Consider the following 27,493-nt stretch of genomic DNA (forward strand, 5'->3'; position numbering starts at 1 on the left):
TGGCATTACCTTTCTTACATGCCAGTTTTAACTCCTGCTGCATCTTACACCCCACAGCCGGGCTACTATTTGGGGGTCTGTAGATTAACACCAATTAGTGTCTTCTTGCCTTTACAATTCCTCAACTCCATCCACAGTGACTCTGCCTCGTCAGTCCCTATGTCTTCCCTCGCAAGGGACTGAATTTCATCCCTCACCAGCAGAACTATCCCACCGCCTCTGCCCACCTTTCAATAGTGTCCTTTCAATAGGATGTATAACCCTGAATGTTAAGTTCCCAGGCCCGATCCTCCTGCAGCCACGTTTCTGTAATCCCCACAATGTCATATCTACCAACTTTAACTGAGCCTCAAGCTCATCTACTTTACTTCTTATACTTCGCGCATTCATATACAATAGTTTTAATTCCATACTGATCTCACCCTTCACATCGATCCCTATTACACAGCCATACTCTCCTATCCCTTTGTGAGCTTTCTTTCCTGTTAATTCTGGGGGTAATTAACCATCCCTTTACTCTCTTCCCCCTTGAACTCTATCCTTGTCTATCCCATTTGACACCCTCTCCCTCCCCCCCCCCCTTATTTAGTTTAAAACCACCCGTGTAGCAGTGGCAAACCTGCCCGCCAGAATACTGATCTCCCCTGTTAAGGTGCAATCGTCCCTTTTGTACAATTCCCCCTTACCCCAAAACAGATCTCAGTGATCTAAGAATCTAAATCCCTGCCCCCTGCACCATTTCCACAGCCACATATTCAGGTCCTGCATCTCCCTGTTTCTGCTCTCGCCAGCACGAGGAACTGGAAGCAAACCGGAGATAACCACCCTATTTGCCATTTGCTTTCTTCACTGCTGGCTTTACCTGCACGCTTACTTTCAGAGAGTGATGTACAAGGACACCCAGGTCTCGTTGCACCTCCCCTTTTCCTAATGTGACACCATTCAGATAATAATCTGCCTTCTTGTTCTTGCCACCAAAGTGGATAACCCGACATTCATCCACATTATACTGCATCTGCCATGCATCTGCCCACTCACCCAACCTATCCAAGTCACCCTGTAGTCTCATAGCATCGTCCTCGCAGCTCACACTGCCACCCAGCTTTGTGGCATCCGCAAACTTGGAGATGTTACATTTAATCAAATAGCATTTGAATCAAAGAGCAAGTGATAAGATAGCATTCGCACTCTGTCATACGCCAAAATTCAAAGTTTAGACTCTAACATCAATTCTAAGCCAACTTCAAGCTGCATGCTCTTGCTACATTGTGATTGTCAGGGACCTCAGTGGTTTTCATTATCTCTTACATGTTACAGCTCCTTCACTTTATCTGCCCTACCATGCTCGTCTTCTTTTTAACTAATTAAATACAATTATCAATTGACTATTTATTCCTGTCGACTACAATTTTGTTTAATCATCAATCTAGTTTCAAGACACCCCTGTTAAACATAGGTAGCCAGATTTGTTTGGCGGGGACCCCTATAAAATGCATACAAGAAACTTAAATCTCACCCAGAGATTAGGACGGATTCACCATCAGTTTAACTCATCAAACTAAAAATAAACAAAGATAATTTTAACTTGTCGTGTTTTAATTGACAGTAAGCTGAAACTTTGGACTTGCTTCATGAGAGTTGTCAATCCTCCAGTGCATACTGTACACCATGATGAAACTGTGTTCCAGTATACCCCATTGGGTTATATTCACATTGTTACCAATTCTGGATCAGCTCATAGCAACCTCAGGCAACCAGTTCTACCTGAATGCATAATTAACGAGTCTTGCAAACTTCTTGCTTGCCACTGTAAATAAAACTACTGATTTAAGAAAATCTAACAGTAAAACTATATTAAACAAATAATACAAAGCTAAATCAGCACTTACTCACTGTAGTCTAAAATCTGTAGACACTGCACCAGGCATGTAAGTGAGTTTAAAAAGAGGAAATGAGCCAAGGGCCTGCGTGAGGCGTACAACGGGGATCAAAAAATTGGAACATTTTTGAAAATTTACACACAAAATTACCAGTTTCAAGCCTCTTTTTGTGCATTTCAAAGTAAAAACAGACATTACAAAATAATATATGTCACTGTACACTAATAATATTTAAGTCAATTTGCACATTAATTGATAATCAGCCCAAAAGCCCAATGGAATGTTGGCCTTCATAACAAGAGGAGTTGAGTATAGGAGCAAAGAGGTCCTTCTGCAGTTGTACAGGGCCCTAGTGAGACCGCACCTGGAGTACTGTGTGCAGTTTTGGTCTCCAAATTTGAGGAAGGATATTCTTGCTATTGAGGGCGTGCAGCATAGGTTTACTAGGTTAATTCCCAGAATGGCGGGACTGTCATATGTTGAAAGACTGGAGCGACTAGGTTTGTATACACTGGAATTTAGAAGGATGAGAGGGGATCTTATCGAAATGTATAAGATTATTAAGGGGTTGGACATGTTAGAGGCAGGAAACATGTTCCCAATGTTGGGGGAGTCCAGAACCAGGGGCCACAGTTTAAGAATAAGGGGTAGGCCATTTAGAACAGAGATGAGGAAAAACTTTTTTAGTCAGAGTGAATCTTTTTTAGTGAATCTGTGGAATTCTCTGCCTCAGAGGGCAGTGGAGGCCAATTCTCTGAATACATTCAAGAGAGAGCTAGATAGAGCTCTTAAGGATAGCGGAGTCAGGGGGTATGGGGAGAAAGCAGGAACAGGGTACTGATTGAGAATGATCAGCCATGATCACATTGAATGGCGGTGCTGGCTCGAAGGGCCGAATGGCCTACTCCTGCACCTATTGTCTATTGTCTATAAAGGGTGGTAATTTTCTTTTCTGCTGTGTTTTATATTTTAACCCTGTCTTAATTAATTTAGTTATATAATCTTGCACTTAAATTTAATATTTACTCATTACAGTTCCACCACTGATTTTCAGGCACTCTTGATTCCAGAGCTTTGCTGGTTTATCCAGCAGGCCAAGGAAGTCCAGAGATTTGCTGGCTCCAGCTGGGCTGGAGATCAAGAGCCCCGGCCACAGGTTGCAAATTCAACCCACCGATCGGCTGTGGAAGTCCCGATGAGGCCGAGATTGGCTGTCTTGCCCAGCCTCGGTGCCACATTTTCGGGGAGACTTCCACGTGCGGGGGATTTCTCGCGGAACCCCTAGCAGCACCCTAGTGTTCATTACAAGTCTGTACATCATTTTTTTCCCTTTCTTTTTTTTGATCCGGTTTCTCAGTTTATTTGGCAAAGTGAAAAATGCGGAAATCTTGCAAAAAGCACGGAAAATAGATTTTAAAAACGCGGTAAATTCACATGCATGCAGCACTCAAGGGCACTGCATATGGTACTAAAGAAAGTTGAGTCATAATTACCAAATTACTGCTAGGAGAATATTTTCCAAGAACTTACCATTATGGACAGCCCACATGATGCGAAATGCAGGACCTCCAATCTCATCAAAGGGTTTTCGGCGAGTTATTACCTCCCATAGAATAATGCCCCAGCTGAACACATCGCACTTTTCACTATAATTACTTCCTGTGACAAGCAAGTAAAGTCAAATACTTAGACGTTTTAAATATGTATCAATCCATGGAAAATCTTTGAATTAGTAATACATTTACTGTATACTGCCCCTCTTAACACTACACACATGGCTCAATTTTCCACGTTCAACTGGAGTTTCAAAAAAGTTCAACTTTAAAAAAAAAAAATCTTTAAACAGGACACAGCATGTTACCATCAATAAAAAAGAATTAAAAAATATAATCTTTGTACCAATCCAAACCGGGTGGCACCAGCAATGGCTGCCGTGCCAACAGTCTGTCTGTCCCTTCCTTCTTTTGTTGTTTGATTGTATGTGTTAAATGTATGTTTTTAGTGTTATTTAGCTTGTTTTATGTGGGAGATGGGGGGGGGGAGTTGGGGGAAACTTTTTTCTAATCTCTTACCTCGACGGAGATACGTATCGTATCTCCATCTGCACTGCGGCCTAACATCGAGGAGTTGGCGGTCTTTGCTGGAGACCAACTTTGAGACCTCCACCGCGGGGGCTTCAACCGCAGGCTGCGGGAGCTTCAATCGCCCCGACTGCGGATGGTTTGACTGCCCCGACAGGGGGAGAGTAAAAGAGGAAGAAGTTTGGACTTTATTGCCTTCCATCACAGTGAGGAACGTAGGGAATCCGCTGTGGTGGATGTTTATGTTAACTTTTATGTAGTCGTGTGTCTTGTTGCTTTTTTTTAGTATGGCTGTCTGGTAATTCGAATTTCACTGTACCTAATTGGTATATGTGACAATAAACTGACCTTGAAACCTTGTAACTCTCTCAAGCAGTCCAATAAAGGACCGAGATCTGATTTACCTTGTTAAATATGGACTTGTGCATAGACAGCAGAATTGGAATCTATTTAAACATTTTGCTATGACTGAAGTGGTGGTGTAAATCCAGAATCACTTGGATTAACTTGAATTAAATCTGAAGACTAGCATAGTGAGATAGTTTTCAAAAATTTCAAATTAAGTTTAAAAAACTGATCCGATCTATTAAATTATAAGAAACCCCGTGATCATGTGGCATGTCGCATACGTTTCTACCCTATTCAACAAAGTTTGCTTTACCACAATTGCAGAATTCATTTCTGACTCACTAGATCTATTTAGGGAGAATCCATAATGACAGCCTACTACTAAACTAGTACTGCTTGGTTTTGATATTATTTCTTCCTCTCCTTATGGTAATACTCCATGTTGGATTGCTTACACATGAAAAGTGGCCAAAGATCTATCTGGACATGCAGCATGTCAGGAATCTTAGGATCTAGGCATTTCTAGATGAACAGATTGTTCATACTTTATGAGGAGGCGAGGATTTTTTGCATGCCATATTACAACATGTTATGCTTTTACTCATTTGACTAAATGGAGAAATTAAAATTATGTCTCAGCAAATCTCAAACTCATTTGTTTACCTTCAAAAACTTCTGGAGCCATCCAAGCAGCACTCCCCTTGTTGTTGGTCATGTGAGTTTGAATATCACAGGCCGTGCCAAAGTCACAGATCTTCAGAACTGTCCCACCAGCAACCAGCAGCAAGCTTCATCGTGAAAACAAAACGAAAACATTAGCAATCTATTTTGAGGGATTCTTAACTGTCTTTTCAGCATTCAGTACATGAAAATTACACAATGTACATGATAGTCTGCATCGTTCACAAAAAAACCCAAAGTTCGCTCCTCATGATGTCACATAGAAATCCAATCACAAGTACACTGGCAAACAGGGTTTATTTTAGTTTAGAGATACAGTGTGGAAACAGGCCCTTCGGCCCACTGAGTCCACGCTGATGAAAGATTACACGTGCACTAGTCCTATCTTACACACACTAGGGACAATTAACAGAAGCTAATCAAGCATACACGTCTTTGGAATATGGGAGGAAACCAGAGCACCCGGAGAAAACCCACACAGTTAAAGGGAGAACGTCGAAGCTCCATACAGACAGCACCCATAGTCAGGATCGAATCCCAGCATTTGGCACCATACGGCAGGAACTCTACCTCTGCACCACTGTGCCACCTTAACCACTAAACAGATGCAGAATCCACATAATCCACATAAACAAAAGTGAGATGGATGATCGGCTGCTTTTAGACAGCGATCTTCAATCTTGGGTGACACCAGGTAGATATTAAACCCGGGTTGCAATTGTTGCGTATCCATATAGCATATCCACCAGCTGCACCACTGTGCCATCTGGTCTTACTCCAGTTATTTAAGAATCTGGTGAGACCAGAGAGCTAGAATATTGTGTATAGGTCTCGTCTTCCTATCGAAGCAAGGATACACGCAAAATAGAGGGAGCACAATGTAGACTCAGTAAAGTTATTCTTGCAATGGTTTGGGTTAGTCACATGAGAGATTAAGTAGACTGGGTGTATAACCTCCTGAGTTTATGAGAACAGCAAATGATCTGGTTAAAATATGCAATGTTATTTAAAGGAGCCTGGGAAGGTAGATTCGTGAATGATGTTCCACTCAATGGGGTGTCTACAACCTAGACCACAGTCACAAAATAAACTGTGCCATTCAGGACAGAGGGGAGAGGGCATTTCTTCACTCAGAAGGTAGCGACTCTATGGAATTCTCTGGCCAAAAGGGCTGTGAAAGCTGTTACTGAATTTACTCTAGACAGACACTGATAATTTTGTTTAGATACTAAGAGAGTCGAGGGACATGGATTTGAGTAGGAAAGTGATTTCACTGTTTGGACTGAATTTTTCCCTAACTCGGATCATTCTTTGCTTTCCACAAGGCGGCGAATGGAACACTGCTCAATTTCAAGATTTAGAATCACTATTAATAACAAGGGGACATGGTGGTGGCGCAGTAGTGTTGCTGCCGAAGTCCAAAGTCTAATGCCAAAGTCCCGGGTTTGATCCTGACTATGGGTGCTGTCCATGCGGAGTTTGTTCGTTCTCCTTGTGACTGCGTGGGTTTTCTCCACCTGCTCCGGTTTCCTCCCACATTCCAAAGACGTACAGTAATTAGCTTCGGTAAAATTGTAAATTGTTCCTAGTGCGATGGACAGTGTGAGCAGTGTTAGTGTACGGAGATCATTGGTTGCCGCGGACTCGGTTGGCTGAAAGGCTCGTTTCTGTGCTGTGGCTCTAAACTAAACTCAATTCATTATTTTCACAAATGTGAATGATAAGCTATATAGTGAATAAGAGCTCTCTAATATATATTAAGTTCAAACTTAAATTCAGCCAAAATTCACCTTATGCAAACCATAATGTTTTCATTGATAGACAATAGGTGCAGTAGGACATTCGGGACTTCGAGCCAGCACCGCCATTCAATATGATCATGGCTGATCATTCTCAATCAGTACCCCTTTCCTGCCTTCTCCCCATACCACCTGACTCCGCTATCCTTAAGAGCTCCATCTAGCTCTCTCTTGAATGCATTCAGAAAATTGGCCTCCACTGCCTTCTGAGGCAGAGAATTCCAGATTCACAACTCTCTGACTGAAAACGTTTTTCCTCATCTCTGTTCTAAATGGCCTACGCCTTATTCTTAAACTGTGGCTGCTTGTTCTGGACTCCCCCAACATTGGGAACATGTTTCCTGCCTCTAACGTGTCCAACCCCTTAATAATCTTATACGTTTCGATAAGATCTCCTCTCATCATTCTAAATTCCAGTGTATACAAGCCTAGCCGCTCCAGTCTTTCAACATATGACAGTCCCGCCATTCCGGGAATTAACCTAGTAAACCTACGCTGCACGCCCTCAATAGCAAGAATATCCTTCCTCAAATTTGGAGACCAAAACTGCACACAGTACTCCAGGTGCGGTCTCACTAGGGCCCTGTACAACTGCAGAAGGACCTCTTTGCTCCCATACGCAACTCCTCTTGTTATGAAGGCCAACATTCCATTGGCTTTCTTCACTGCCTGCTGTACCTGCATGCTTCCTTTCAGTGACTGATGCACTAGGACACCCAAATCTCGTTGTACGTCCCCTTTTCCTAACTTGACACCATTCAGATAATACTCTGCCTTCCTATTCTTACCACCAAAGTGGATAACCTCGCACTTATCAACATTAAACTGCATCTGCCCACTCACACAACCTGTCCAAGTCACCCTGCAGCCTCATAGCATCTTCCTCACAGTTCACACTACCACCCAGCTTTGTATCATCTGCAAATTTGCTAATGGCACTTTTAATCCCTTCATCCAAGTCATTAATGTATATTGTAAATAGCTGCGGTCCCAGCACCGAGCCTTGCGGTATCCCACTAGTTACTGCCTGCCATTCTGAAAGGGACCCATTTATCCCCACTCTTTGCTTTCTGTCTGTCAACCAATTTTCTATCCATGTCAGTACCCTACCTCCAATACCATGTGTTCTAATTTTGCCCACAAATCTCCTATGTGGAACCTTGTCGAAGGCTTTCTGAAAGTCGAGGTTCACCACATCCACTGGCTCTCCCCTGTCAAGTTTCCTAGTTACATCCTCAAAGAATTCCAGATTAGTCAAGCATGATTTCCCCTTCGTAAATCCATGCTGACTCGGAACGATCCTGTTACTACTATCCAAATGCTCCGCAATTTCGTCTTTTATAATTGACTCCAGCATCTTCCCCACCACTGATGTAAGACTAACTGGATAGATCTATATTAGCCGGTACTCTTTTATCTGTAAAAAATAACTTACTTTGGTGGTTTGAGGTCCCTGTGGATTAAAGCCTTGGGTTTCATGCCATGTAGGTATGCCACTCCTTGTGCACACTGTAAACACCAATTCATTGCATGGGCAGCAGTGTATTGCGGTAAGGGCTCAGCTCCATGTAGCACTGTAAATCAAAGGATCAACATTATCAAAAGATATTCTTTTAAACCATTAACTTCAATCAATATTTGAAATGTGTCAAAATAGCATAAAGCAAGTCAAGAATACATTACTACAAATTGAAATTGGTTCCTTTAGCTACACACAGTTGCATCTAGACTTCAAAGGTAGTCTTTTATGTTCAGAACACCCAAACCATTACTACACCTGTAAGGAGGAGACACAAGGAACTGTACGTTGGAATCTTTAGGAACTCAGGTCAGGCAGCATCTATAGAGGAAAATGTCCACTTCCCTCCACAGTGGCTGCCTTACCCACTGAGTTCCTTCAACACTGTTATGTTTGCATGCTTAAGGAACTAATTTGATATTTATAATAATTTTCCATTATGTGTCAGAAATAATTTTCCATTGTGTGTCAGAAGGAACTGCAAATGCTGGTTTCAATCGAAGATAGACGAAAAATGCTGGAGTAAATCAGCAGGACAGACAGCATCTCTTGAGAGAAGGAATGGCAGACTACCTTTGAAGTCTAGATGCAACTGTGTGAGACCTTCAGAAGGGTCTCGACTCGAAACGTCACCCATTCCTTCTCCCCAGGGTTGCTGCCTGTCCCGCTGAGTTATTCCAGCATTTTGTGACTATCTTCATAATTTTCCATGGATTTTAATTCGGTCAAATATTACAAAAATTCAAGACATAATCAGGATGCTTTTGGAAAATTTAGAAAGCAGAAAAATCATCTGAAAGGGAGCATGCTTGTTACAGAAGAGTAGAATGAAAATCATCTTTCCTCTATTTTCACATAGTTCCACATTTTCAGTTTCCTATCCTGTTTCCCTGCAGCAAACATGTTTGCTAATCCGACATAACATAGACCAACATAACACAGAATTTTTATTAACACCTGATTACCACAAAATATCCACTCCTGGTTTCAGTTAACAAATTTATTATTATTACTCATTCAGATTCATTATTCCATTTTAAAACGTTGTTTTGAGTGGGAATATTCACATATATATTTGTAGCTGAAAATCAATGTTAAAAGTGGGTTATCTCCTCCTTCTTCCAACAGGTTATAATAGAAATCTGCCAGGTTATATATTGTCAGCACAAGGAGCTTGAGGAGACCAAAAATGGACAGAAGTTTAAGATGATCCCAAAAGCAATACTAGAATATAAACATATTTTACAGCATTGATGTTCTGGAACAGGTTGACCAGAATACAAACAAACAGGCCAAGGTATTTGGCAAAGATAAACTCAATTTAATGCCTTTATTTCCACCTCCCCTCCCATGACAATTCCTCTGCGGCAAATGCATTTTACCGTAACAAATTAATCCATAAGCTGGTGCAACTTTGATACATGGGAGGGAATGGAGCTTAGAGTGGCAGAGTAAGGTGGCTGGTAGAACCACTGTCTCGCAGAGCCAGAGATCCGAGTTCAATCTCACTTTTCTCCCTATGATTGGGTGTGCATTTCCTCCAGATGTTTTGTTTTCCTCAGAGTTGCATTTAGATTAGAATCTGAATAGAGAGTTAATAAGAATTTGCTGAAATAAAGATGAGATTAAGGTAGGAGTAGTGTATATAAAACAGTACAACTAAGGAACAGTCTTTACGCCCCACGATATTGAACATGATATCTATTTAAACTAATCCCTTGTGTTTCATATCCCTCCATTCCATGCATATTCACGTCAATCTAGAAGCCTCTTAAACGTCACTATCATATCTGCTTCACCACAACCAGTGGCAGCACTTTCCAGACACCCAACACTCAGAGGTTATGGGGAGAAGGAAGGAGAATGGGGTTCGGAGGGAGAGATAGATCAGCCATGATTGAATGGCGGAGTAGACTTGATGGGCCAAATGGCCTAATTCTTCACCTATCACTTATGAACACTAAAAAAAAAACTTGCTCTTGCACATCTCCTTTAAAAATCCTCCCCCTGAACTTACAGACGTGCCCTCTATTTTCTGAAATGTTATCCCGAGGATAATGGATCTGTCTACCCAACATTTGCCTCTCATAAATTTACAAACTTTTATCGGGTTTCCCCTCAGCCTTCAATGCTACAGAGAAAACAACGCAAGTTTGTCCAACTTCTCCTTACAACTAAAATAGGAAACATCCTGGAAAAACCCTTTCTGCAGTGGTTGATTTGTAGGCCAAAATCACAGTTTCTGTGCCATATCACTCTGTGAATCAACAACTATTATTGAAACTCATGCATTCACTAAGAGAATGTGCAAACTCCACACGGACAGCACCTGAAGTTTCATTAAAAATTACAAGTGGCTAAATCAAGAACAACACAAATTTGTAATGCTCCAAAAACTATTAGTAAACAGAAAAAAATACAATTTTAACAGTATTCTATGGAATGTTAAAGAATGTTATTCTGAAGATAAGACTTTTATTTGAAAAGTGAAAACATGTCACTTCATGGAAACATTTCCTTTTCATTTGGTCCACCTAGTGGTGATTTATATTATTGTCCTAATAAATAAGACAGTATTGCAGCTATTAGAGTTATAGAGCTACACAGCATGGAAACAGGCCCTTTTTCCCACCTTGTACATGCAGGTCACGTTGGCATTTGGCCCATATACCTGGAACCCTTTTTATGCATATATCTGTCCAAATGTCTTTTAAACATTATAATTGTATTTGCTTCTTCCACATTTTCCAATATTCCTTCACCTTTAATGCAACAGTCCATCAACACCATTTCAGTATTTTGGAATTTTAGCAACATAATCTACACACACAATAAGATAGTACGGTCAGGTGAAATAGGAACTGGTGTGAGAGGGGAGGTGAATACCAAATTTAAAGTGTTATATAAGAATGCACGAAGTATAAGAAATAAAGTGGATGAGCTTGAGTCTCAGTTAGAGATTGGTAAGTATGATGATGTGGAAATTACAGAGACATGGCTGCAAGAGGTTCAGAGCTGGGAATTGAATATTCAGGGGTATAGAAACATAGAGAATAGGTGCAGGAGTAGGCCATTCAGCCCTTCGAGCCTGCACCGCCATTCAATATGATCATGGCTGATCATCCAACTCAGTATCCCATACCTGCCTTCTCTCCATACCCCCTGATCCCTTTAGCCACAAAGGCCACATCTAACTCCCTCTTAAATATAGCCAATGAACTGGCCTCAACTACCTTCTGTGGCAGAGAATTCCAGATTCACCACTCTCTGTGTGAAAAAAACCTCTCTCATCTCGGTCCTAAAAGACTTCCCCCTTATCCTTAAACTGTGACCCCTTGTTCTGGACTTCCCCAACATCGGGAACAATCTTCCTGCATCTAGCCTGTCCAACCTCTTAAGAATTTTGTACGTTTCTATAATCCTATACATCCTATCGAAAAGACAGACAAGTCGGCAGAGGGGGTGGGGTAGCTCTTCTGTTGGTAAGGAATGAAATTCAGTCTCTTACGAGGAGTGACATCGAATCCGAGGATGTAGTCATTGTGGATAGAAATTAGGGTAAAAAGGGTAAAAAAGACCCTAATGGGAGTTATCTGCAGGCCCCCAAACAGTAGTTTGGATATACAGTGCCCTCCATAATGTTTGGGACAAAGACCCATCATTTATTTATTTGCCTCTGTACTTCACAATTTGAGATTTGTAATAGAAAAAAAATCACATGTGGTTAAAGTGCACATTGTCAGATTTTAATAAAGCCCATTTTTATACATTTTGGTTTCACCATGTAGAACTTACAGCAGAGTTTATATAACAGAGCTTTATTTGTCGTTCGGTACCGAAGTACCGAACGAAACTACATAGCAGTCATAGAAAAAAAAAAAAAAAAGAACACAAGACACATAGCCCCAACACAAACGTCCATCACAGTGACTCCAAACACCCCCTCACTGTGATGGAGGCAACAAAACTTCCACTCTCTTCCCCACGCCCACGGACAGACAACTCGTCCCCGACCGACCCGCACAGTCCCCGCACCGGGCGCTGAAACGTCCCGCGGCCGAACCGGGCGATGAAAGGCCCGCGACCAAGCCTTGCGCAGCTAAGTCCCGTGGTCGAGCCGCACCGGGCGATGTCAAGTCCCGCAGCCGAGCCGCACCAGCGGTGAAAAGTCCCGCAGCCGAGCCGCACCGGGCGATGTAAAGCCCCGCGGCCGAGCCGCACCGGGCGATGTTAAGTCCCGCAGCCGAGCCGCACCAGCGATGTAAAGTTGGCTATGTCATGTTGGCTTTCATAACGAGAGGAGTTGAGTAGAGGAGCAAAGAGGTCCTTCTGCTGTTGTACAGGGACCTGGTGAGACCACACCTGGAGTATTGTGTGCAGTTTTGGTCTCCTAATTTGAGGAAGGACATTCTTGCTATTGAGAGAGTTCACGAGGTTAATTCCCAGGCTGTCATATGATGAAAGAATGGAGCGACTGGATTTGTATTCCTGGAATTTAGAAGAATGAGAGGGGAACTTATGGAAACATATAAAAATATTAAGGGACTGGACACGCTAGATGCAGGAAACATGTCCCCGATGTTGGGGGAAGTCCAGAACCAGGGGCCACAGTTTAGGAATAAAGGGTAGGCCATTTAGAACTGAGATGAGGAAACACTTTTTCACCCAGAGAGTTGTGAATTTGTGGAATTCTCTGCCTCACTGGATGCATTCAAGAGAGTTAGATAGAGCTCTTAGGGCTAGCGGAATCAAGGGAAATGGGGAGAAGGCAGGAACGGGGTACTGGTTATGGATGATCAGCCATGGTCACATTGAATAGCAGTGCTGGTTTGAAGGGCCGAATGGCCTACTCCTACACCTATTGCCTATGTATCTACAAGCCACTGATTTTAACCTTGAAACCAAATGTTGAAACAAGACCTTCCAAGGTTTGTCTTGCTGTGGCAAAAATGCTAACCTTTGTGGAATGTGTATTTCCTTCCACTGTCAGGGGTTTAAAAATAAAATAAAATATAGAGATATAGAAAAATAGGTGCATGAGTAGACCATTCGGCCCTTCGAGATCAATATGATCATGGCTGATCATCTATAATCAGTACCCCGTTCCTGCCTTTTCCCCATAGCCCTTGATTCCTTTAGCCCCAAGAGCTAAATCTAACTCTCTCTTGAAAACATCCAATGTATTGGCCTCCACTGTCTTCTGTGGCAGAGAAAATGCAGATGTTACAAATCTGGAATAAAAGCAGAATGTTGGAAATGCTCAGCAGGTCAGGCAGCATATATATAGAGTGAGAAACAAAAACAATGCTTCCCTTCTTAGACAATAGACAATAGACAATAGGTGCAGGAGTAGGCCATTCAGCCCTTCGAGCCAGCACCGCCATTCAATGCGATCATGGCTGATCACTCAATCAGTACCCCGTTCCTGCCTTCTCCCCATACCCCCTCACTCCGCTATCCTCAAGAGCTCTATCCAGCTCTCTCTTGAAAGCATCCAACGAACTGGCCTCCACTGCCTTCTGAGGCAGAGAATTCCACACCTTCACCACCCTCTGACTGAAAAAGTTCTTCCTCATCTCCGTTCTAAATGGCCTACCCCTTATTCTCAAACTGTGGCCCCTTGTTCTGGACTCCCCTAACATTGGGAACATGTTATCTGCCTCTAATGTGTCCAATCCCCTAATTATCTTATATGTTTCAATAAGATCCCCCCTCATCCTTCTAAATTCCAGTGTATACAAGCCCAATCGCTCCAGCCTTTCAACATACGACAGTCCCGCCATTCCGGGAATTAACCTAGTGAACCTACGCTGCACGCCCTCCATAGCAAGAATATCCTTCCTCAAATTTGGAGACCAAAACTGCACACAGTACTCCAGGTGCGGTCTCACCAGGGCCCGGTACAACTGTAGAAGGACCTCTTTGCTCCTATACTCAACTCCTCTTGTTACGAAGGCCAACATTCCATTGGCTTTCTTCACTGCCTGCTGTACCTGCATGCTTCCTTTCATTGACTGATGCACTAGGACACCCAGATCTCGTTGAACTCCCCCTCCTCCTAACTTGACACCATTCAGATAATAATCTGCCTTTCTATTCTTACTTCCAAAGTGAATAACCTCACACTTATCTACATTAAACTGCATCTGCCATGTATCCGCCCACTCACACAACCTGTCCAAGTCACCCTGCAGCCTTATTGCATCTTCCTCACAATTCACACTACCCCCCAACTTAGTATCATCTGCAAATTTGCTAATGGTACTTTTAATCCCTTCGTCTAAGTCATTAATGTATATCGTAAATAGCTGGGGTCCCAGCACCGAACCTTGCGGTACCCCACTGGTCACTGCCTGCCATTCCGAAAGGGACCCATTTATCCCCACTCTTTGCTTTCTGTCTGTCAACCAATTTTCTATCCATGTCAGTACCCTACCCCCAATACCATGTGCCCTAATTTTGCCCACTAATCTCCTATGTGGGACCTTGTCGAAGGCTTTCTGAAAGTCGAGGTACACCACATCCACTGACTCTCCCTTGTCAATTTTCCTAGTTACATCCTCAAAAAATTCCAGTAGATTTGTCAAGCATGATTTCCCCTTCGTAAATCCATGCTGACTCGGAATGATCCCGTTACTGCTATCCAAATGCTCAGCAATTTCGTCTTTTATAATTGACTCCAGCATCTTCCCCACCACTGATGTCAGACTAACTGGTCTATAATTCCCTGTTTTCTCTCTCCCTCCTTTCTTAAAAAGTGGGATAACATTTGCTATCCTCCAATCCACAGGAACTGATCCTGAATCTATAGAACATTGAAAAATGATCTCCAATGCTTCCACTATTTCTAGAGCCACCTCCTTAAGTACTCTGGGATGCAGACCATCAGGCCCTGGGGATTTATCAGCCTTCAGTCCCATCAGTCTACCCAAAACCATTTCCTGCCTAATGTGGATTTCCTTCAGTTCCTCCATCACCCTAGGTTCTCCGGCCCCTAGAACATTTGGGAGATTGTGTGTATCTTCCTCAGTGAAGACAGATCCAAAGTAACGGTTTAACTCGTCTGCCATTTCTTTGTTCCCCATAATAAATTCCCCTGCTTCTGTCTTCAAGGGACCCACATTTGCCTTGACTATTTTTTTCCTCTTCACGTACCTAAAAAAACTTTTGCTATCCTCCTTTATATTATTGGCTAGTTTACCCTCGTACCTCATCTTTTCTCCCCGTATTGCCTTTTTAGTTAACTTTTGTTGCTCTTTAAAAGAGTCCCAATCCTCTGTCTTCCCACTCTTCTTTGCTATGTTATACTTCCTCTCCTTAATTTTTATGCTGTCCCTGACTTCCCTCGTCAGCCACAGGTGTCTCTTACTCCCCTTAGAGTCTTTCCACCTCTTTGGAATAAATTGATCCTGCAACCTCTGCATTATTCCCAGGAATACCTGCCATTGCTGTTCTACCGTCTTCCCTGCTAGGGCCTCCTTCCAATCAATTTTGGCCAGCTCCCGCCTCATGCCTCTGTAATCCCCTTTGCTATACTGTAATACCGACACTTCCGATTTTCCCTTCTGCCTTTCCATTTGCAGAGTAAAACTTATCATGTTGTGATCACTGCCTCCTAATGGCTCTTTTACCTCTAGTCCCCTTATCAGATCAGGATCATTACACAACACTAAATCCAGAATTGCCTTCTCCCTGGTAGGCTCCAGTACAAGCTGTTCTAAGAATCCATCTCGAAGGCACTCTACAAACTCTCTTTCCTGGGGTCCATTTCCAACCTGATTCTCCCAGTCTACCTGCATGTTGAAATCTCCCATAACCACAGTAGCATTACATTTTTGACACGCCAATTTCAGCCTAGTATGTCTGTGCTAGCTCTTAGACAGAAATTTCAATGAAGCCTACACCCTCAGCTCTTTCCCATGGACCTGTACATATTTGACCTTCAATTATTGACCAGAGCCTTCAGAGATTTAGTTATGAATCCAGTTTCAACTATTTTCCTGTCACCTCGGTCAACTTCTTGCTTAATCAGACTGTCATATTCCAAGCAGTGGCAATAACAGCTTTGGCAGGAGTATGCAGAAAGCACAGTAACTATGGCCTACTGAGTATCCTTTGGCCTACTGAGTCTGCATGCACAATCAAGTGCCTGTCTCCCATCTATACTAATCCATTTGTTTCTCTCAACTACCCCTCAACCTCAGATTTTCATTCATCCACACATTCGGGGTAATTGCAATTAACCTACTAATCAGCATGCCTTTGGGAAGCGAGAGGAAGCAGGGCACCCGGAGGAATCTCACACTTAGGCCCGCCACGCTGGGTGGCACCAGCAATGGCTGTCTCGCCAACAGTCTGTCTGTCCCCTTCCTTCTTCGTTGTTTTTTTAGTATGTGTTAAATGGATGTTTTTAGTGTTCTTTAACTTGTTTTATGTGGGGGGTGTGGGGGATTGGGGAAACTTTTTAAAAATCTCTTACCTTGACAGAGATGCAATTTTTTTCCGTATTGTATCTCCATCTGCAATGCAGCCTAACATCAAAGAGCTGGAGGCCTTTGCTGGAGACCGACTTCGGCATCTCCAGCCGCAGGAGCCTGCGGACTTACCATTGTGGAGCTCGCGATCCTGTCGGGGAGCGACCTAGGAGCTCCAACTGCAGGAGCCTGCGGTCTTTAACATCGTGGAGCTCGCGTTCCCTGGTTGGAGACCGACTTTGGGAGCTCCATGCCGCAGGAGCTTCGACTGCTGGCTGCGGGAGTGTCGATCACCCTGACTGTGGATGTTTTGACTGCCCCGACCACGGGTGAAAAATGAGGGAAAAAGATTAGACTGTATTGCTTTCCATCACAGTGAGGAAGTGGGGAATCAGCTGTGGTGGATGTTTATGTTAACTTTTATGTAGTTGTGTGTCTTGTCGCCTTTTTTTAGTATGGCTGTGTGGTAATACGAATATCACTGTACCTTAATTGGTACACATGACAATAAAAGACTTTTGATATCTTTGATATTACCTATTTGCTCTTAATGCATTTACAAAACATCTTTCAATTTCCCTTTATTTGCCAATATTTTTTTCACAGCCTCTTTGCTTTCTCGATTTCCTTTTAATGTCATCCCTGTATATTCTATACTCATTTGATACGAGTATACTCTCTTGATGCACAACGTTTTAACCTTTTGGGAACACGATGCCAAGACAACGGAATAGCTTGCTGATTCATTTCAAAAGTCAGCTCATCGCCCAAGACATTCACAAATAATCATAAACACATAATAAACAAAGCGAGTAGAAAGAGGAATTGGTCATTCATCCCATCAAGTTAGTTTCACCATTCATTAAGATGATGGTTGAAATAGCACCTCAGTACAGTTTTCCTGTACTATGGCACACTGCTTGTATTATCTTGCCAACATGAAAGAAACAAATGCATGCCACCTCTTTGTCCCAATTAGCCTGCAAATTCGCCATATCAATATATCACATGAACCGTGAACTGTGCCCGAAAACATTATGAAAAGCAGCACAACAAAGAGCTAAATACAAAGAAGTATAAAGTGCCAAAAGAAGAAAGGGACAGAATTTTGCCTCCACGAGTTCAATTCTGGACACTTTAGAATGTCAGAACTTTGGAAGTCAGAGAGGATATACAGTAAATTTTCAAGAATGAATCTGTTACAAGGAAATTAGAGACCTAATTACTATGTAATTTATCTTAACAGTTCTCCTGGAATTCATTCTGAGCAATTTGAAGAATTGGTGGCAAATCATTTTCATTCAAATGTAATAGAACCTGTTTATCTGTTAAAATAGATTATATCATTTTATTTTAAGAGAATTAGATAATTCTCTTAAAATAAACAATTATTTTATGGGGAGTGGCACTACAACATGGATAGGACAGGTTTGGAGGGATCTGGACTAAATGCTGGCAGGTGGAACTAGTGTAGCTGGGACATGCTGGCCGGTGTGGGCAAGTTGGGCCAAAGGGCCTGTTTCCACACTGTATCACTCTATGACTCTATATAACAGTTTTGTCCCGTTAAAAAAAAGTGGAAGAACATCACCTCATATTCCGGTTGGGCAATTTACAACCCAACAGTATCGACATTGAATTTTCTAAATTTAGTTCACTACAAAAACCTTCCCCCATCTTCCACATTACCACCAACCCCCCCCCCCCCCCCCACTCCCAACCTCCCTGTCCCCCACCAGGCCTCATACATTTCTCTCCTCCTCTTCCACATACATTCCATTCTCTAGTTTCACAATTCGCAATTCTTCAATTTTTTTCTCACACAACATCCATCGTTTCATCTCTGGCCTTTGTCAAACCCTCTGTCTATCAACCTCCCCCCTTCACCTGTATCAACCTATTACCTGCCGGGCTTTGTCCTGCCCCTCTTCTCTTCCAGTTTTCTTTCCCCGCCCCCCCCACAATCAGCCTGAAGAAGGTTCCTGACACAAAACACAAGCTCTGTAGGTTCACTGGAGATTATGCCCGATCCACTCAGCCACCCTTGTACTTTACCCCCCCCATAAACTAGCATCTGCAGTTCCTTGTATCCATAGTTTTGTTTTGTTGCCTCTCTCAGTTTACATGTAGTTGTTAAGGTGTGGGAAGCACCAGATATCATGATTCTTGCCTGTAGGAGAGACATTTGACAGGTATTCCTTGTTCTCAATGGTAGAATTTAAAAAAATCAGATTGCTGGTCATAACCAGAACGAGAGTAATTTAGTTGCTTTAATAAATACAGTGCAGATAAAATACAAAACTTAAAATTGGCTTACGCACATTCATTCTATAACCTGGATAGCTTGACACAAAACATCACTTCAATGAGCACATGAGCGCAGCAATATGTCTCAAATATCTAATAATTGCTCATCCTTTTCATCCGAAAAGCAACCTGTGAAACGCCGATAAAGGATCACAATGATATTGATATCATTTGACTCTAAATATAATTAATAAGATTGAACAACCTTAAATCTACTAGAAATGAAAAGGAACCTTTGCTCCAAATGAAGCAGAAATGCAAACCCAAATTCAATCATGTAGCTGTGAGGGACTTTATTGACATTTAGCTGGTTAAAAATGGTTCAATCAGGACTTTATCCCTTGGAATAGTAATGAATTACAATCAATATTACAAAGGTGGTTTGACTCCAATGCTGCAGTGTTGGAGGACCAGAGAGGAGTCAAGTGGGAGAATTTAATTGATGTGTTTGAACAAATCTGGTTTGAACACTGAAGGCAAATGATGGGAATGTTTTTTTTTTAAATTATTTTTTTTATTATTAATTTTATTTAAATTTTAACAAAACCCATACATGTTACAACTCATAGTACCCAATGATACCTACATTATAAATTCGATTATACATTATAAATTCGATTATACATGTATTGTTCTGTATTATCTCCCCACCCACAACCCCCCTCACCCCCACCCCCCAGTTAGAAAAAAGAGGAAAAAGGAGAAGAAAGAAAGAAAAAAAAGAAAGAAAGAAAGAAAGAAAGAAGGAAACCTGGAGACAAGAAGGAAACACTTCCGGCTAATTTCTTATTAAATTCTTTTTAAGGGTATCAAAACAATCCTGAAATTAAATATTTCCAATTCTTAATCCTAGTTTTAAAGTGAATGGGTTCCAAAGTTTCAAAAATAAATCATATCTATTTCTCAGATTATAAGTAGCTTTTTCTAATGGGATACAACTACGCATTTCTGCATACCATCTTTCAGTTCTTATTTCATTGTGATCTTTCCAAGTGACCGCTACACATTTTTTTGCTATTGCTATTGCTATTTTGAGAAATCTTTCCTGATATTTATCTAAAATTAACCTTGGTAATATTCCTTTAGTATCGCCCAATAAAAACAACCTTGAATCCAATGGTATGGTCTTATTCATCAATTGTTCCAAAAAGTTCTTTAGGTCTTTCCAAAAAAGAATTACCTTCGGACATGCCCATGTGGAGTGTAAAAAAGTACCCACATCCTGGTTGCATCTAAAACAAATTTCAGGTAAATTTGGATTTAAATTGTTTAATTTTTTTGGAGTTAAATATAATTGATGTAAAAAATTATATTGTACTAAACTATATCTCACATTAATAGTATTTTTCATACTTTCTAAACACAATCTTTCCCAACTTGGTTCATCAATGCTAATATTCATCTTTGGGAATGTTCATCTTTGAGTTTCATGTCAACATTTATACAGAACTTCAAAGGTTAAACTTTCACTACATAAATCAAATATGTGGTCGATTTTATGAATGTGCGTTATGAAAGGCTTAAGGTATCAAGTAACCTCTTTTCCATTGATACCATTTTTATTTACCTTAATTACCATCTCTACCTTGCATTGTCACACCAAAATGCAACATAGATTATTTAACACATCAAGTAGATACTACTTGAGTCCGTGAGTGCCAAGCAATCTTTGGCACTTCATTCAACTGGTCTGCTTTAACAGTATCACCCAGTTAATAACTGATCTGCATTACGATACAAATCTGTTCTAGTCTTTATCTAACACTTTATAATTCTGTCAACACTTTTCACAAACCATGTATACTTATTTTTGTGATGCATGTGGAAATTTTGCACTCCTTTTGGGACACTCACTGACCGTAATTTTAACTTACCATTATAAAGAGAGCCTCCCTCTGCATATTCCATAACAAGGCATACCTGGAATTAAAGCATTACAGTGAGGTTACACAAAATATTTACATCCTCCCACCATGATAATTTATTGGTATACCCAGATTGAGATTTTTTTTCTGATTTTGGACCTACATTAAAGTGATGCACACTATTGAGTTAATGCACCAAAAACACCAAAGGACAATTTGTAGGCACATGTATCCACACTTTAGTCAATGAGCAGTCACTATTTCAAAAATATTAGGTCTATGTATCAGTTTATGACAAAAAAAAGTACATTGAAAAATCAGAATTATTCTACCTTTCGCGATTTATCTACTTGAAAAGTACCATATCCTTGATCCCAATTTTGCTTTTGGTTCAAATTATCACCTATCAACAGAAATGTTGAAAGCAACTACACTTCATGAATGTCCTAATTCTGTTGTTTTACATGCCCAAAATAAATTTAATCATCACACTAACCCTGCCATTGCAGCAAGCCAAAACAATTTTCCTCTTTGCTTTCCTCTCTGCAAAACGTTACCACGTCCAAAAGTTTTAAAACAGTTAAATAGGCCATCAATATCTAAGTTGTTCCACTGTCCAACCTCTGGTACTTTATTCACCTGGTTCTGCATTTCAACGATGCAAAAATGTTTGTAGCATCTCTGGCAAACTATGTGGTTCCTCAAAATCTCAAATGCCTCCTTTTTATCTCCATGCTGGAGTCTGGCAAATGTTTCTAGAGATCTGGGATGCATTCTCCTTATGCATACTGAGAACCTTCTCAAATTTGTCAATCCCTCTTCTGCCTCCATACTGTCAAATTGCTGCCAACATCCAATCATAGATATGCTTAAATGTCATTCACAAAAGCCATCTCCTGATAAACTCTATTTTCTGTTATTGATGCTTAATTTTGTTTGTGTCCAGATAAATTTACCATATAACCCAAGTCCTCTGCTTCTCTGACTATAGCAATTTATCATCCAAGAATAGTGATCTTCAAAAGCAATCTTAAGTGCTATACTCTGCTATATTTCCCTTTCTAAGCCTTATTGTTTCCTCTCTTTGAAGCCATGTTTAGAATCTTCTATCCTCTGGAAGGAGGCTTGAAACGCTTCAATGCTATATTTATTTTAATGAGTCGTAGCTGATAATGTGAGCAAAATAATTTATTTTTGCTTGCCAGAATAATCTCACCAAACAAGAAGTTAATGGAATGTTCTAAAAATTGGAGCATGTTGTTATGAGTTAACCCAGTTACGAGTTAAGTCCTCTTTATATGGAACAATACCATTTCTCAGAAATATTCAGCATTCTCACTTGATCAAACACTAGGAATGTGCAATTAGGTTGCATAGCCTAAAATATGTCCATTAAAATCAATCTACATACTGGATTTAAACAGGCTCCATAGAGTTTCACAATATTCGGGTGCGTCACACGTGACAGTTGACGAAGCTGCAACAAAAAAGAGAAAAACAGTGATAAAAATATTATTTAAATGTTCTGGATAAAACTACACAATAAAACTGCCTTTGTTTGGCTGCAATTTGAGGAAACACTACCACAAGTTGGAAAAAAAAAGTAGCAGATAAATGCTCCTACAAAACAGGATCAGGTGCATGATACAAAACATCTAATGTTTTAAAATAGATGAACAAAATACATGTTGCGCTAAATTCACTCTTCATTGGCGATCCCAACTGGTACTTTGGTTTTATGCCATTCTCAAAACAACAGATCTCCTCTATCACATGGTCATAAATGGCAGATTTTGACAAAGCACGTTGATAGAAATTCTGGAAGAATTTCATATCGACAGAATTTTGTACACTGGAGAACTGTTTATAATTTACTTGTTATTATGTTATTACCAGAAATCCTAACAAAGTTAACTTTTAAAGTGCCCTCCATAATGTTTGGGACAAAGAACTATCATTTATTTATTTGCCTCTGTACTCCACAATTTGAGATTTGTAATAGAAAAAAAATCACGTGGTTAAAGTGCACATTGTCAAATTTTATTCAAGGCCATTTTTATACATTTTGGTTTCACCATGTTTATACATAGTCCCCCCATTTCAGAGCACCATAATGTTTGGGACACATGGCTTCACATGTGTTTGTAATTGCTCGGTGTGTTTAATTGCCTCCTTAATGCAGGTACAAGAGAGCTCTCAGCACCTAGTCTTTCCATCACCTTTGGAAACTTTTATTGCTGTTAATCAACACGAGGACCAAAGTTGTGCCAATGAAAGTCAAATAAGCCATTGTTAGACTGAGAAACTAGAATAAAACTGTTGGAGACATCAGCCAAACCATAGGCTTACCAAAATCAACTACTTGGAATATCATTCAGAAGAAAGAGAGCACTGGTGAGCTTACTATCCTATCCTCAAAGGGACTGGCGGGCCAAGGAAGACATCCACAGCTGATGACAGAAGAATTCTCTCTATAATAAAGAAAAATCCCAAACACCTGTCCGACAGATCAGAAACACTCTTCAGGAGTCAGGTGTTGATTTGTCAATGACCACTCATGAAGACTTCATGAACAGAAATACAGAGGCTAGACTGCAAGATGCAAACCGCTGGTTAGCCGCAAAAATAGGATGGCCAGGTTACAGTTTGCCAAGAAGTACTTAAAAGAGCAACCACAGTTCTGGAAAAAGGTCTTGTGGACAGATGAGACGAAGATTAACTTATATCAGAGTGATGGCAAGAGCAAAGTATGGAGGAGAGAAGGAACTGCTCAAGATCCAAAGCATCCAACCTCATCTGTGAAGCAGTGGTGGGGGTGTTATGGCCTAGGCATGTATGGCTGCTGAAGGTACTGACTCACTTATCTTCATTGATGATACAACAGCTGATAGTAGTAGCATAATAAATTCTGAAGTGCATAGACACATCCTATCTGCTCAAGTTTAAACAAATGCCTAAAAACTCATTGGCTGGAGGTTCATTCTACATCAAGACAATGGTCCCAAACATACTGCTAAAGCAACAAAGGAGATTTTCAAAGCTAAAAAATGGTCAATTCTTGAGTGGCAAAGTCAATCACCTGATCTGTACCCAATTGAGCATGCCTTTTATATGCTGAAGAGAAAACTGAAGGGGACTAGCCCCCAAAACAAGCATAAACTAAAGATGGCTGCAATACAGGCCTGGCAGAGCATCACCAGAGAAGACACCCAGCAACTGGTGATGTCCATGAATCGCAGACTTCAAGCAGTCATTGCCTGCAAAGGATATGCAACAAAATACTAAACATGACTACTTTCATTTACATGACATTGCTGTGTCCAAACATTGTGGTGCCCTGAAATGGGGGGACTATGTATAAACACTGCTGGAATTTCTACATGGTGAAACCAAAATGTATAAAAATATCCTTTATTAAAATCTGACAATGTGCACTTTAACCACATGTGATTTTTTTCTATTACAAATCTCAAATTGTGGAGTACAGAGGCAAATAAATAAATGATAGGTCTTTGTCCCAAACATTGGACTGTACCAGAAGTCTGGATTGAAAGCGGGTCTCCGGTACTTTGAGGGCAGCAGTTCTACTGGTACTTCTGCTACTGTGCCACCCTAGATTTGCGGCTTTGTAACCAGTTCTCAAAAAGACAGGCATCCATATGTGTCTACATCTTTGCTATTTAAACTCTCCTTTAACCATTTACTGGCATAGAAAAGCAAATATCACTGGTTATGTGCTTTCAGTGTAACTAACGTACAGCACAGTAATCGGCCCTTCGGTCCACCATGCCTTTGATGACTTTCCAGTATCAATCTATACTAATCCCATTTACCACACTTGGTATGTAGCCTTCTATGCCTTGGCAAAGTACATTCCCAAATGTGCCAGACTGCACGTAGTATTCAGATAAATTATTGTCTGAAAATCTGTGATTAGTTCCAAGATAAGAAATTACCTCCACAATGAATGCTTTTCGCTCCGATTCACTTTCAATTTGCTTTATAGCTATATCTTTTCCACGCCATTTTGCTTTGCAAACAACTCCAAAGGCTCCTCTCCCAACAACCTGCAGGATACAACAAAGAAAAAAAAAGTAAGTTTGCACAAGTTTTCTTAATCAATCCTCATCTTTTTTTTGTTTGGGATTTAATTTATCAAAGGTTTCAAAGGTCTTTTATTGTCACGAGTACCAATTAAGATAGTGATATGCGAATTACCAGACAGCCATACCAAAAAAGCAACAAGACGCACAACTACATAAAAGTTAACATAAACATCCATAGAACACAACACAGGAAGAGGCCCTTTAGGCATCAATGTCCACCATATCCACAGCCTATCAACAAACCTCTTAAATGCACTACCTTATCTGCCTCAACCATCAGCCCTGGCAGCACGTTCCAGACATCCACCATTCTCTGCGAAAAAAAAACCTTGCCCAGAACATCTCCTTCAAAATTCACTCCTCTCAACTTAAAACTATGCCCTCTATAGTCTATAGCAGGGGCCTCCAAACTTTTCAGCATGAGGGCCACATTATGGCATTATGGCGGCACGGTAGCGCAGCGGTAGAGTTGCTGCTTTACAGCGAATGCAGCGCCGGAGACTCAGGTTCGATCCTGACTACGGGTGCTGCACTGTAAGGAGTTTGTACGTTCTCCCCGTGACCTGCGTGGGTTTTCTCCGAGATCTTCGGTTTCCTCCCACACTCCAAAGACGTACAGGTATGTAGGTTAATTGGCTGGGTAAATGTAAAAATTGTCCCTAGTGGGTGTAGGATAGTGTTAATGTACGGGGATCACTGGGCGGCACGGACTTGGAGGGCCGAAAAGGCCTGTTTCCGGCTGTAGATATATGATATGATATGATATGATTATATATTTGGCACATTTTTGCAGGCCGTAGGAAAAAATAAAGAAATATCAGTTTTATAAATTTAATGAGGTTTCTATGCCAACAAATAAATAATATTCAATTTTTAAAAGAGCTTGAAATATTGGAATATATATTATACCGTAGGTATACAATTATTTATAAAACAGAAAAAAAATAGTGGCCACCAGTGGGCATGCAGATAGTATAGAAATATCATATATAATGGCAGAATGACCACATGTGTCACCATCGCAGAGACTCACGGGTGGGCACTCCACTAAGAAATCATTAAAATGTAAAATTATTATTAAGTCGGCAGCTGCATACGAATATTCAACTTGATAGCCTACCTGACGTGTAAGTTCGCAAAACTGCCGCCAAGATCAGCCCTGAAGACCGGAGAACCAAGTAGGGAGCCGCTGGCGGCGACGGACACGATGAGTGGGCTAGTAGGGGAGGGGTAATGCCCCCAGCACCTGCAAGCTCGGCTGCAGAAGGCATTTCCCCCGGGACACAGGCGGTCGGTCGGGCGAGGAGAGGGACCTCGATCGATGGGCCGAGCCAGTCGAGGGCGACGGAGGAGGCCCTGCAGCAGCCTGGGGCACACCTGGATCGGGAGCCGCTCCAGAACATCCAGTGCTGGAGGCATTACCCCTCTCCTACTTTTTTAATGTCGTTTTGTTAAACATTAATTTACTACTTTGATGACGTACACATGAGATTCCCAGTGTTCACTAATCCTTCAACTACCGGAGGCGACGGATGGCAGACTTCACCGTGACAGCTGTACTTCACCACGACAGCGAGGTAGTGTTTCAGGCCCAGGCTGCTCTGGCCAGTCTTCATGCAGGATCCACAATGCCAAATACCAACAGCTCGCCTCTTCATCTGGGTCTTCCCACAGAATGAGCAGGTATACTTGGCGTGTTGACTGATCTCGATCCTCTTCACCATCTTACGGAGCGACGTTCCATACCTGGTGCCGTACCATTCACATAGGCCGCTAAAAAAAAAGCTCCCATGCTACCACAGAACCCGTAGCATGGAACGTGCTTGCCGAAAAATTCCCAATGTTAAAAGCTCTCATGGTTCCGGTAAAGATCATTCTTCTTAGATAGGGTCTTGGAGATAACCTGGCAACTCCCAGCTAACAGGAGCCACAAAACATCCCCAACAACTGGATTGTCCTGAAGACCACCATAATTAACATTTGTATAGAAACCGTGGCCTCTGTACCAGAAAGAACCACAACTGGTGATAAGGATTACTCAGAAAACCAGAAGCTAATTAACTACTTTTTTTTAAAAACAGGATACCCTCAGAAATAACTTGACAGATAAAATTCACTCTTGTTTTCAGTGCACCAAAGCATGATCTCGCCAGCTGAAGAAAACTGTTGGCATAAGTTTACAAGATTATAGAGATAATTGAATGCAGAGTCTGTTAGGGTGAAAGATGAGGACAACAGCAATTGTGGTTCTGAGATAACAGATGTGTGGGAAATGAAATAGCTACAGGTAACAACACTGTCAACTATATTTATACTTAAGCACGAGGAGCAATTGAAAAAAAATAACCTTGCAATTCATGATACTCAGATTTTTAGTATCTTAGTAAATGTCAACGAGTACTGGAAAGGTACATATAATTCAGTTATATTTGC

At 41.2% G+C, this 27,493-nt stretch overlaps 1 protein-coding gene across 5 annotated transcripts in view; it reads right to left on the reverse strand.

The window, feature by feature from the left end:
* The window catches only part of map3k7 (mitogen-activated protein kinase kinase kinase 7), a 101,130-nt gene that overhangs the window by 46,160 nt on the left and 27,477 nt on the right, over positions 1-27,493 (reverse strand). For all 5 annotated transcript variants that reach the window (XM_078399667.1, XM_078399666.1, XM_078399665.1 and 2 more), the window contains 6 exons: positions 24,911-25,021; positions 22,366-22,431; positions 20,964-21,009; positions 8,225-8,363; positions 4,973-5,097; positions 3,411-3,539 (listed from right to left, as the gene is read on the reverse strand). In XM_078399667.1, coding sequence (XP_078255793.1) covers positions 3,411-3,539; positions 4,973-5,097; positions 8,225-8,363; positions 20,964-21,009; positions 22,366-22,431; positions 24,911-25,021 — 616 coding nt within the window. The remainder of the gene's footprint in view (positions 1-3,410; positions 3,540-4,972; positions 5,098-8,224; positions 8,364-20,963; positions 21,010-22,365; positions 22,432-24,910; positions 25,022-27,493) is intronic.

The sequence above is a fragment of the Rhinoraja longicauda genome, chromosome 5, assembly GCF_053455715.1.
Source record: "Rhinoraja longicauda isolate Sanriku21f chromosome 5, sRhiLon1.1, whole genome shotgun sequence".
NCBI lineage: Eukaryota > Metazoa > Chordata > Chondrichthyes > Rajiformes > Arhynchobatidae > Rhinoraja > Rhinoraja longicauda.